The sequence below is a fragment of the Sitodiplosis mosellana genome, unplaced genomic scaffold (genome assembly GCF_009176505.1).
Source record: "Sitodiplosis mosellana isolate CC-2019 unplaced genomic scaffold, AAFC_SMos_1.0 Smas_scaffold_6191, whole genome shotgun sequence".
In the NCBI taxonomy this organism is placed as follows: Eukaryota; Metazoa; Arthropoda; class Insecta; order Diptera; family Cecidomyiidae; genus Sitodiplosis; species Sitodiplosis mosellana.
In genome coordinates this window covers 643,563-655,318 of record NW_022601432.1, presented here as the reverse complement: position 1 = coordinate 655,318, position 11,756 = coordinate 643,563, and the positions used below count along the sequence as shown (strand labels likewise).

At 36.8% G+C, this 11,756-nt stretch overlaps 4 protein-coding genes across 5 annotated transcripts in view; all 4 read left to right on the top strand.

Annotated features, from left to right (window-relative positions):
• LOC129576589 (protein Atossa) overlaps positions 1–5,075 on the top strand; it is a 27,478-nt gene extending 22,403 nt beyond the window's left edge. Inside the window, exons 8-11 of the mRNA XM_055461857.1 lie at positions 1–1,367; positions 1,477–1,646; positions 1,774–2,033; positions 2,167–5,075. The exon at positions 1–1,367 is cut by the window's left edge and continues 381 nt beyond it. Coding sequence (XP_055317832.1) covers positions 1–1,367; positions 1,477–1,646; positions 1,774–2,033; positions 2,167–2,341 — 1,972 coding nt within the window. The 3' untranslated portion in view covers positions 2,342–5,075. The remainder of the gene's footprint in view (positions 1,368–1,476; positions 1,647–1,773; positions 2,034–2,166) is intronic.
• Positions 5,076–5,175: 100 nt separating this feature from the next.
• LOC129576588 (nucleolin) lies at positions 5,176–6,468 on the top strand. The gene is made up of 2 exons (XM_055461856.1): positions 5,176–6,042; positions 6,118–6,468. Exons 1-2 carry the CDS (start codon positions 5,290–5,292, stop codon positions 6,382–6,384), a joined length of 1,020 nt encoding a protein of 339 aa, XP_055317831.1. The 5' UTR covers positions 5,176–5,289; the 3' UTR covers positions 6,385–6,468.
• A 100-nt stretch (positions 6,469–6,568) lies between these two features.
• On the top strand, positions 6,569–9,656 carry LOC129576585 (beta-alanine transporter). 2 transcript variants are annotated; one of them, XM_055461852.1, is made up of 7 exons: positions 6,569–6,914; positions 6,998–7,174; positions 7,265–7,360; positions 7,536–7,770; positions 7,920–8,178; positions 8,327–9,150; positions 9,338–9,656. In XM_055461852.1, the coding sequence occupies exons 2-7, from the start codon at positions 7,065–7,067 to the stop codon at positions 9,548–9,550; spliced, it is 1,737 nt and encodes a 578-aa protein (XP_055317827.1). In that variant the 5' UTR covers positions 6,569–6,914; positions 6,998–7,064; the 3' UTR covers positions 9,551–9,656. The 2 variants fall into 2 exon arrangements, with proteins under 2 accessions (XP_055317827.1, XP_055317826.1); XM_055461851.1 differs by having other exon boundaries at positions 6,569–7,174.
• Positions 9,657–9,855: 199 nt separating this feature from the next.
• Positions 9,856–11,671, top strand: LOC129576587 (reticulocalbin-2). Its single transcript, XM_055461855.1, has 3 exons — positions 9,856–10,440; positions 10,583–11,077; positions 11,236–11,671. Exons 1-3 carry the CDS (start codon positions 10,088–10,090, stop codon positions 11,405–11,407), a joined length of 1,020 nt encoding a protein of 339 aa, XP_055317830.1. The 5' UTR covers positions 9,856–10,087; the 3' UTR covers positions 11,408–11,671.
• The last annotated feature ends 85 nt before the right edge of the window (positions 11,672–11,756 follow it).

Here is an 11,756-nt window from a genome sequence, read left to right as displayed (position 1 = left end):
CAACAACAACAACAACAACAACAACAACAACAACAACAACAACAACAAAACTACAGCTACAATAACAACACCAACACATGCGTCAAACTCATCGTCCAATGTGATTTCGCATAGCAGTAAGGTATGCGCCGTTGCTAGTGATAACGACCATTGTGATAAAAGCCTAATTAATAAGGATGAGCTAGATGTAAGCGATTGTCGTTCGTGTTGCAAACGACAAAAAACTGTGCATAACTACGATAATGATGAGCGTACGGCCAAGTACATCCATAGTATTCACGCGAGCAGCAGCAGCAGCAGCAGCAACAACAGCAGCAGTAGTAGTCATTCGAATAACAACAATTTGCCAACAAGCCGTAGTCATTTAAGGGACGATTTCTCTGTGATACCAAATGTCACCAGCTATGATGATGCCAGCACACATTTGCTGGTGAAACGAGGGGGAGTAGAGCATGGTGAATGCTCTTCGGGCACCTATCGACGCACAATGTCCGAAAGTGTGGTCGGCACATGTCACACAGCCATCGAGAATTGCACGCAACCGGGAATTGATTTACTCCAATGTGACATGATGAACATACTGTCGGACAATGAGCTGAAACTGTATCGGCGTGCCTATTCGGAGGACGAACTGATTTGCAATTGTGATGACAACCGTCCGAAGCAATTAGATTTAAATACGACGAACAGCCCACCAAGTGCAAGCGATTTTCCATCGTCGTCATTGTCCATCGGCAGCGATGTTATAATCCATGGAACCAACCACGATCACTTTAAAACGCCATGCACGAGCAGCACCAGCACCATGTTTGACAATCAAACCAAACCAATTTATATTGAATGCCGAAGTCGCGCTGACGAAGAATGTTCACAAGATTCAATGACATTGAATTCGTCCAAATCGTTGCCCAAAATCAATTTGACAAAACTTTTTACCAAGACAATTGATTCAAATGCAAGCGATTACAGCGAACCAAATGAGCTGGATATCAGCGCTGAACTGCGTAAAATATCACAAGCTCCGATGCCAATATTCTCGTTTGATTTTGAAAATTTATCGCCGCCACTGTCATCGCCGACGGGTAGTGGTTTGGTTCAAAAATCCAATTCAGCACCATCGTTCCAATATTCGCCGCCCACATTATCACCGCGCTTCTTAAAATCGGCAGCTGCAATCAAGCGTCGGTCTCGACACCTATCGGATCGTTCATCTGAACGCCTATCAATTGGCTCGGACGATCATTTGTCCGATGAGGAATTTCATCAATTGTGTCTCGATTCGGAATATCGACCGGGCATATCTCCAACCAAAGCTACACTCCGATTCTTCCCAAAGAATTATGCATATCGAAAACGAGCATTGCTAGGTAAGTGCTGGTGTCGAAATAGAATAAATTTCATTTGAAATTAACTCCGGGTGAATCGATCAAATTAATCCAATTTTCGACGATGTTTTGTATTTCTGTTGGAAATTAGGCTCGTTTGAAGAATCATTGCTGCAACGTCGATTCGAACCGAAATTTTTAGTGCCCGGTTACAAAGTGTTGCTTGGGGCGTCTGGCTGTTACTGCACAAGCCAAATTACAATACCAGCATATACCTTCTTCTATGAATTGAATGACGAAGCACTGAGCACACCGTATGTGGTAAGTGAAAAATTGCTATTTTCCGCAAGCAGCGTGCAGCGTGCTCTCATTTCAAAAGCGCAACCAAACTGATTGAAATTGGTTTTCTCTCTTTCATTTTCGTTTTTCATGTAACGTACATGCTCAGTGCGAAGTGAGTATGCCACCACGAAAAGGCTACGTAATACCACGTACCGGTCACGTTCAGGCAACATTACTCAATCCAAATGGTATGGTTGTGCGGATGTTTGTGGTCGCCTACGATTTCCGTGATATGCCGGCGATGTGCCAAACATTTGTGCGTCAGAGAATTCTATCGTTTGATGAGAATGCAAATCCAGGCCGAAGCGTTGATGATCTCAGTCCTGCCGAGCAAATGAAACTATTACGTTATGCAATTCATTTAAGGTATTTATTTATCATACTTGTCTTTGCATTCAGTAAATTTTTTTTTTTGGCAAATTTTGAAAGAAAAGAACCCATGATTCCAACTTTATTTTCTCACTAATTCAATTTTTTGCACCTTCCTTCTACCGCACAGATTTCAAACAACACGATCGGGACGTTTGGCATTGCATGGTGACATTCGAATGTTGATATCGCGTCGAACGGATTGTGATACAGCAGCCGCCCATGCCAAAGGCGCACCCGAGTCTCCGAGTGAATTGAAAACGGTTACAATCGTTCCCGAGAATCCAAAATTTAGTCCGCGTTAATCAAACAACCAAACAAACCAACGAGAAAGCGAAATAGAGGAAGAAAATGAACAGTTGTTAAGAAAAAGAAGAAGAAGAAGAAAATGTGCAGAATTTTACATTTCTTTTCCCAAGATGCTATGACACTCATTACCATTAATTAAATATTTGATGAATCGTACATACATCCGTTGGTTCGACTGCTCGCGTTGATTGATTTGCACACAATACCCAATTTAACTGACATGCGTGTGTGTGTGTGTGTGTGTGTGTGTGAGCGTATGTTCAACCGATCTAACTGTTTCGTATGTACCACCGAATTCGAATGGGATAATGAATGAGGAAAGCAACGAAAAAAAGCAATACTACTCACAAAACAAAAAAAACAATAAAATTCATAAATGAAAATGAACATGAAACACCAATCAACTCAAGGCCACTAATCAATTCGAATTTGTTTAAACACATTTTGAAATTGAATGTGAAAAGAAAGCAGGCATGAAGAAAAAAACACGAAAACTAAAATCCGTTTGATTTACGATTCAAACTTCATTGCGACAAATATATCAAAGTGGTTTTTATTACTATATTTGTCCATACAAACATAAAATTGGCTAGATTTGTATGAGAAAGCAGTAATATTTACGATACACGCGCATCCAAAATTATACACAACAAAACGAAAGAAAAGAAAAAAAGAAAAACAAAACCGAATTATCGTTAATTTTACAAATTGAATCGTGATTTTTTTTTTCCCATTTGAATTAAAATGTTGTCAAGAACCAATTTGGCAGAACAAGTGACAAAGAAAGAAAAATGCTTTAAAAGAAAACAACACATATGTTTCGAAAGGGGTCAAGTGCCATAGCTCCGAGTTTTTGTTTTAAATGAAAGAAATTTGTAAATGTGTTTGTGATTTGTTATGATTAAGTTTCATTTACGGAGCGAACACAAATGAACGATATTAAAATTGCTATTCGTGTATTAGGAAAGAGTATATGGGTGTGTATTGTTGGAGCCTAACTGCCACCCAAAAAGAACATATATGTAAATTTATTTGGAAGAAGAATGAGAAAGAAACATTTTTTTTTTGTTCAGTTGCTGCAATGAGTAATTGTCATATTCAATCTAAACTAACAATTTTATACTTATCAATAAAACAAGGTTTCTCTATGGAATCTTGACGGTTCATTTTTTTCCCTCCTGTTGCTGTTGTGAATTAGAACTCAACATACAAACACACAGATGCTCATACATTTTTTCGGCTTCATTCGCTTCTTCCATCTATATATGTATATGTAGAATCGTTTTTTGTAGTTGGATTTTTTAATTGTTCTCCTCTCCTGCATTGAGCAGAAAGTATGATGAAACAGGAAGATATAAATGGTTTAAACCAAATGGAAGAATTTTTTTTTTTTGGTTTTATGTCACCGGATTTAGTTAAAGATGTTACTTTTTTGTTTCAGTTAATATGCAATTTCAACTGGAAAACCCATTACAAACACATTTCATAATAGATCCGACTCGATTCAATTGATTTTCTTCTTTTTTTTATTTGGCCAATAAACACCAATCGCTGAATACATTTGTTTATTTTCACGACCAGAACCACAAAAGTGTTAATAGCATCGTAGAAAAGCTTTTTCTGATGCAACAACCATTAATGAAAGAAAGAAAAAACGGAATAAAAACTATAAAAAAAAAAGATAAATTATTTATTTTGCTGCAAAGTGATAAAAGCGTGAAGCCAACTGTAAATATGCAAATATTTTGTGCGAATAATAATGCTCTATATCAGATATATATAAATATATATATACAAACATATATTTTATTTGAAAAATAAAGAAACAGAAAGAAAAATTGAAGAAAAAATTGAAGAAAAAAAACGAAGCAGAAAAAAAGCGGGGGAAAAATGCCCATCCAAATATTTTACTGAAAAATGTTATTTGTAGAAGAGGAATTACGACGACGATGAAGAAGAAGAAGAAGTAGGAGATAACACAGCAACTAACTCAATGTAGAGAGAGTTAGTTGATCATGCTTTAAAAACGATCTTATCGGAAGAATTAAGAGAGAAAAATAAAAAAAAATGAAACAATGAACCCACACAGAGTAAGAACAAACAAAACAAATTATCCACTGTAAATTGTGTGCTACCATGGCCAACCCAAGAACAACCAAATTTTCTTTCCGCTAATTCCTAAACCTAAATACCGACTTTTTTTACAATGAAATGAAATTCGAAGTGATTTTATTCATGCTTAACAGCATAATATTGATTTAAAAAAAAAAATATATTTTTGCAGATATCAATTTCAAATTTCAAATTTAAATGCCTATTTTATTGTACCAAGAATTTGTTTTTTTTTTTTGTCTAGGGGATAAAAAAAAACAACAAAGAAATCCTTTTTTATTAGCAGCGAAAATCAAATGTTACGGATTTTATATGATTTGCATTGGATATGTAATTTGATAAGCACACTGTATTTTGGCAGAAGAAAATGAAGTGAAAAAATAATGTTAAAAACATTTGGCTTTTTTCCCGAATTTTATGTCCTCATTTATTTGGTTTTTCAATTGAAACAAGAAAAAAACAATTCCAAAATTTATTCGCTTGATCCTTTAGTCAGAGTGAAATATCGATTTTAATATCTATATATATTAGATGGGCAGACAAAAAAAATATAATATTTTAAGCATGACGCAATTATATTAAAGTTAATAAAGATTAAATCCAATAAAAATAAACAAACGTTGTGTTTTGATTTTCAAATTTGTTGCTTTTTCTTTCTTTCTATCTTGTCCAGTGTCAGATGACAGCGGAGCATATCGGAATGTCAAAAACCTAACCTCAATCACAGAGCATGTCGTTTTGTTTATTGTTGATTTCATGTGTCATTGATACCGCATTGTGAAAGCATTCTTTTTATCAATAAGTTCAAGATTTACTGTAGCAATCGTTCAAAATGTTTGATGGTGATTCGGATTATATTGTTGAACAGTATATTAAGCCAAGTAGAGTTGCAAAGCCATTGATAAATGACGAACGAGCCGATATACTTGGAAACTTCGATGATGATGATGATAAACATGTCAAGAAGAAGGGTAAAAAGGCGAAAAAATCCAAAGAAATAGTTAGTGTGTCCGAGGAAAATCCATTTGCCGATGAGGATGACGATAATGAGGGAGATTTAGAGGAGGAGAAGGAAGTGAATGAACAGGATGAGGCCAGTGATATTGAAGAGCAAAATGGAAATGAAAGCGATGTAGATGCCGAAAATGATGAAGAAGCAGAAAGTGATGCAAAGGTTGACAATGTCTTGGAAGGAGAATGTGACGCCGATGACGACGAAAATATGGATGTGGCTGCCGATGGAAATGAGAGTGCCGAAAATGATCCAAATGAACCAGAAACTGAGGTGCCAGTGAACAAAGAGCCAAAAGCCAAGCAGAATAAAAAGGTGAAACCCGAGAAAAAGACAGAACCAACTGCCGCAAAGAAAACAGACCTGAATGACGATCAAATAAAGGCATTGATTCGTGGAGCCAGCAAACAAGATCGATTTGTATTGTATGTCACAAATTTAAACTATTCAACGAAACGGGAGACGTTGCAAGAGTTTTTCGAAGTGGCGGGTGCTGTGAAGTCGGTGCGAATACCAAAAGTGCGAAAAAGTGCATTCGCTTTCGTAGAAATGGCTGATTTGAATGCGTTTAAGGTTTGTTGAAAAAATGATGAAGAATACGGTGAAAAATATAGATTTCGTAAAAATCGATAAATAATAATGTTTCAGAACGCGTTGGCGCTACACAATCGAACGTTGGACAATTACACGATCAAAGTGCAGATATCTGAGGGTGGTAAGAAGAAATCGGCAAATAAGAAGAATATTCTGAAGCAGAAAAATCGTAAGCTAGCCGAAATGCGGAACGAAGGAAAGCAATTCCAGCGTAGTGGTAAAGGCTATGACAAAACCATTAAAAAGGAGATTCATCAACAGAAAATGCAACAGAATCGACGGCTGGCCAAGAAACAAGCGAAAAAACAGGCGAAAAAATAGCACTAAATTTCTGTAAAATTAAATCTCTGACCGAACGAAAAAAAATAATAAATAAACTATACTGACTGTGTGTATGGAACAAAATCAGGCTATGACCATGACTCAATTAATTTCATGCTGGCATTTTTATAGATGACGAAATTCAATTATTTAACGTTGTCCGATTCAATAGGAAAAAAGCAGCCACTAACAGCAGAGCGTACAAAACGGAAGAATTTGTTTCCATAGTGCATAATTTTATCAAAGATTTTAATTGAATAATCAAAAAAGCCCCATGTAATAATCAATTTACAGTGGCAAGACAATGCGAATCATTAGCGTGCAAATTCAAAGCCATACACACACACACACATCCACTGCATATTGCACTCGCGCGCTCATTCAAACGGCGAATTATGCGATAAGTCCATGGATAAAACTGCAGTTCGAATGATGCAGTCTCATTTCCCGGGTGATGCATTCACGTGATGGTTTTTGGAGTTTCACGGTTTTGTGAAATTGGTCCATTGTTCAGTCGATTCGGTGCCGTTGTGTGTTGAGTTTCGTTTAATTTGGAATCATGGTGTGATTTGTTGCAGCATTTTTTGATAAGTCGATTTGATTTTTTTTTCAGAATTGTGCGAGAAAAATAGAATTGTCTACGTGTTTTGTGTTCCCAGTTTTTCACACAGTCTTTGACAATGGATTTCGATAAAGTGTTGGAAGATGTCGGCTCATTTGGAATGTATCAAAAATTAGTTATAGCCGTGCTTATGCCGGCCGTGTTACCATGTGCATTCCATGCCTACAGGTGATTGATTGTTTCTTACTTTGTGATTTGATTGAAGTGATCTGGGTGCAATGTGTTGATATTTATTGATTGATACTTTTCGTACTATAGTCAGCTATTCATCGCATCAACACCGAGTCATTGGTGTCGAATTCCAGAACTTGATCCATGGTATACGGATGTACCAGAACTATTAAAATCACTCAGGTAATTCACGCAACTCAGGACGATCGGGTTGAATATTATATTCTTCTTAACACTTTCTCACAAACGAGAATCTGAAAAAAATCAATAAAAAAAAATTGAAATACCAAATGTTGAAAATATCACAAATAATCAAACAAAAAAATCGTCCTTTGACCAAATTCTCTTCAAATTAAAGTATACCATTGGTGTATCATGATGGGCAAACGATTTATTCACAATGCGAAATGTACTCACGGAATTACACGGAAATCGTTTTGATGCTTCACACCATGGACACGCAAAAATTGAGAAACAAAACCGAATTGTATTTAGATCCGATCAACTCGACAACTCGGAATTATGATAGTATTAAGTGCAAAGATGGCTGGATCTATAATAGAACCATGTTTCCAAATACAGTTGTTATGGAGGTGCTTATTATAATTCTAATAGTCAAAAAAACATTTGTTTTTTTTTCTCATGAGAAGAAAATCTTTTTCTCATCTAACGACAAGATGAAAAAAATGGATTTTCATATGAAAATACGATTTATTTAAATTTTAAAATAAACACATTCTAGTGGGATCTTGTATGCGACAAAAGTTTCTATCCAGCATTGGCACTGGTGGTATTTGGAATGGGTGGCTTGATCGGAAATTATCTGTATGGTTTCCTGCAAGACTATTGGGGCCGACGACCATCGTTCTTTGTGTATCTATTTCTGGAAATAGTCGCTTGTGCGTTGAGCTCAATGACATGGAACTTCACATCTTGGTTGATATTTCGAGTTGTTGTCGGATTCACAGTTCCTGCCATTTTGGCCAGCCCTTATGTTCTAGGTACTCTGATCATATTCAAGTCGAATGAAAAAAAGTCAAAAAAAAATTCAATTTTACATTTATTTTCCCCACCTTTTTTTTCACTTTGTTCAATTTCTTCGTTTCCAAATTTTGATTTTCAATTTACGAAAAAAAACCAACAACACAGCAATCGAACTGGTTGGACCAAAGCATCGTGTATTCTGCACCATCGTTCTCAACATCGCCTATTCCATTGGATTGGTTTTGTTGTCGGGAATAGTGTATTTCGTACGGGATTGGCGTTACCTTTCGTTGGCTGTATCACTCCCACTTCTGTTGCTATTTTTCTTCTTCTTCACTCTGCCGGAGAGTCCGCGTTGGCTGGTGGCTACCGGAAAATATCGTCGTGCTGCTCGTATCATGAGTGAAATGGCACGTTTGAATGAAAAAGTGATTCCAGACGATTATGAAGAGGTATTGCGACGTCATTTCGATCCAAGCATCGGTGCTGCGTCAACCGAGCAAACAAGCGATGTCAAATCATCGAATATTGGTGTACTTGATCTATTTCGTACATCAAATATGCGCGCAAAAACATTAATCATTACATTCATTTGGTTTGCCAATACGTGCGTTTATGTTGGCCTAAGCTATTATGCACCAGCCTTGGGAGGCGATGAAATTTGGAATTTCTTTTTAGCCGGAGCCGTTGAATTGCCAACATATCTATTTTTATGGCCAGGTTTGAGTTGCATCGGACGACGATGGATTTTATGTGTGTCGATGTTGGTCGGCGGTATTGCATGCTTGCTCACATTTTTGGTGCAGGAAGATCAATTCATTATGTTGAGCCTGTATTGCATTGGCAAAATGGGCATTTCATCGGCATTTGTCGTACTGCCGTTGGCTGCGTCTGAACTGTATCCGACCGTTGTACGTGGATTGGGCATGAGCATTAGCTCGGTCATCGGAATGATTGGACCTATTGTTATACCGGTCATCAATTATATGGTAAGTTCGAACAGGTACAAACTGATCTGAATGAACAGTAGAAATTGTTTGCAAGAATCAATTCTGATTTCAACAAAATTAATTACATTTGAAATTCAAAATTCGAATTGTATGAAAATGCCAATATTTCGACTAACAACTTGAATATTTTGTGTTGCATCTTCATTTTTATCTTCTCTGTAAACAGGGAAGCAATATGTTGGTACTACCCCTGATTATAATGGGATGCTTACTCACACTGGGCGGTATCGCCAGTCTGTTTTTACCAGAAACGATGAACAAACCGTTACCACAGACTATCGAAGATGGTGAAAATGTCCCTCTATCCAATCCATTTACATGCTTATGTCTACAACGCAATCGACATCTAACAACCGAATTGAAATCAATCAACAAATAGAATAAACATTCATATTTATTAATAAATTTAATAAAAAATAAATTAATATTGTTTCGTGTGTTGAAAAGTGTTGAATAAACCAAAGTTATTTTGGTCTAGAATAAAATTGTTCCGTATTCTTTCACGAAATGTATTTCGAGTTCATGGCTCCATCTATTGAATAAAATCGGAAATAATCACAAAGTATTTGTTGTTTATCCTTTTGTTTCGCTCCAATCCGAATATCATCGAAGAAATCACGTACCGGGTGCTAATGCTGTACAAGCTAATGCTGTGCACACACACACACACAAATGCATAGTGAATGTGACATTTGATAAAATAGAAGTCCATATACAAACGAATATTATTTCTAATGGCACAAGCACAAAGCAGCGCACTTTGATTTTGTTTGTTATGCAAATTTAACAATTGAGTAATCGGAATTTCGTTAGTTTAGTTCTTTATTTGAGTCTGCCATGCAAAAGTCGTGAAATATACGCTTGAAAATTAGTGCAGTGCATAGTAAATTGATTGGAAGAAAAAAAAAAAAACAAAATGCTCATCTCCAGAAAAGAATTATCGGTACATTTTTTGTTTACCGTAATATTCTGTGTGGTAATTGAAGCGGCTATAACGCATAAACATGGCCATAATCAGGGTGAACGGTTGGTAGATGGTTCGTTTAAGCCACGCGATTCCGATCATAACGGAGCAGATGGTGAACATCTCACAGAGTTCGATCATGAAGCAATGCTGGGCAGTGTGAAGGAGGCTGAAGAATTCCATCAGCTATCACCAGAGGAGTCCAAGAGACGCTTGAAAATATTGGTTAGCAGTAAAATTGACACAAACAAAGACGGTTTCGTTGATAAGCATGAACTGAGGGCGCACATATTGCGCTCATTCAAGTGAGTAAACGATTTATTGCATTGAACTAAGTAATTTTATTGAATTGCCGAGATCAAATTTAGAGTTTGTTCTATTTTATGAGTTCAACTTTCGTGAACAGACATCACCTAACGATCCGCATATCTGTTGCAAAACTTTCAGGTCATTGTCGGAGGAAGAATCAAACGATCGATTCGATGAGGTCGATGAAAATACCGATGAAGCTGTGACATGGGCCGAATATCTCAAAGAAATGTACGACATGGACTCGGAAGATGAGCCGGGCGTGAAGGTTTCAGTTTTAGACGATCGCGTTGAATCGGAGAATAGGCAATTGATTGCCGATGACAAAGTCATGTTCGAAACGGCTGATTTGAACAAAGACGGCCACTTGAATCGTGAAGAATTTGTTCTGTTCATCAGCCCGGAGGAGCATCCAATTATGTTGCCGATCATTTTGAATCAAACGTTGCGCGACAAAGACACCGATAACGATGGCATCATTAGTTTCCAGGAATTCCTTGGCGATTCGGCACGTGACCATGACAAAGCTTGGCTGATTGCGGAAAAAGAGCGTTTCGACAGCGAATACGACAAAGACGGCGATGGATTACTTAATGGCAATGAAATTCTCTCATGGATTGTTCCTAGTAACGAGTATGTGTTTTTGTTATTTGCATAAGCAACAATTGAATTCCCAAACAAATGCTTATTACGTGGTTTCTTTTTCGTGTGTTTTTCGTTACCTGTTTTTTTTTCTTCCAGAAAATAAAAACATATTTTTCATAACATTTCTTTCTCTTTTTCTCAAACAGTGACGTTGCAATCGACGAAGTGAATCACTTGTTCGCCGCAGCTGATGGTGACCAAGACGACCGTTTGAGCTACAATGAAATTTTGGATAATCACGATCTGTTTGTGGGCAGCGAAGCAACTGACTATGGCGATCATCTCCAGAATATTGACAAATTCAAGGATGAACTCTAATTTCGTGTGTTTTTTTTTTGTCTCTGCGGAAATTTTTTTTGCATTCGTTTATTTTGTCAATCAATTTTGTGTGCTTTGCCTGCATGACGTCCAGATAACAAAAAAAATCTCAATCTTTTAATTGCATTTCACATTTGAAGCTAAAATGAAACGCTTTGTCATTTATGCACAAATACTCGACAACGTCGAGGCCGAGCGTGAAATATATATATATATATATATATATACTACATATATATATATACCAGGTGTGTAAATATGAAACCGGATTTTTTTTTTCGAAATTTGAATGTTTATTGTGAAAAAACGGTACAATATATGAACGCGTGAGAATAAAAGACTGACGCTA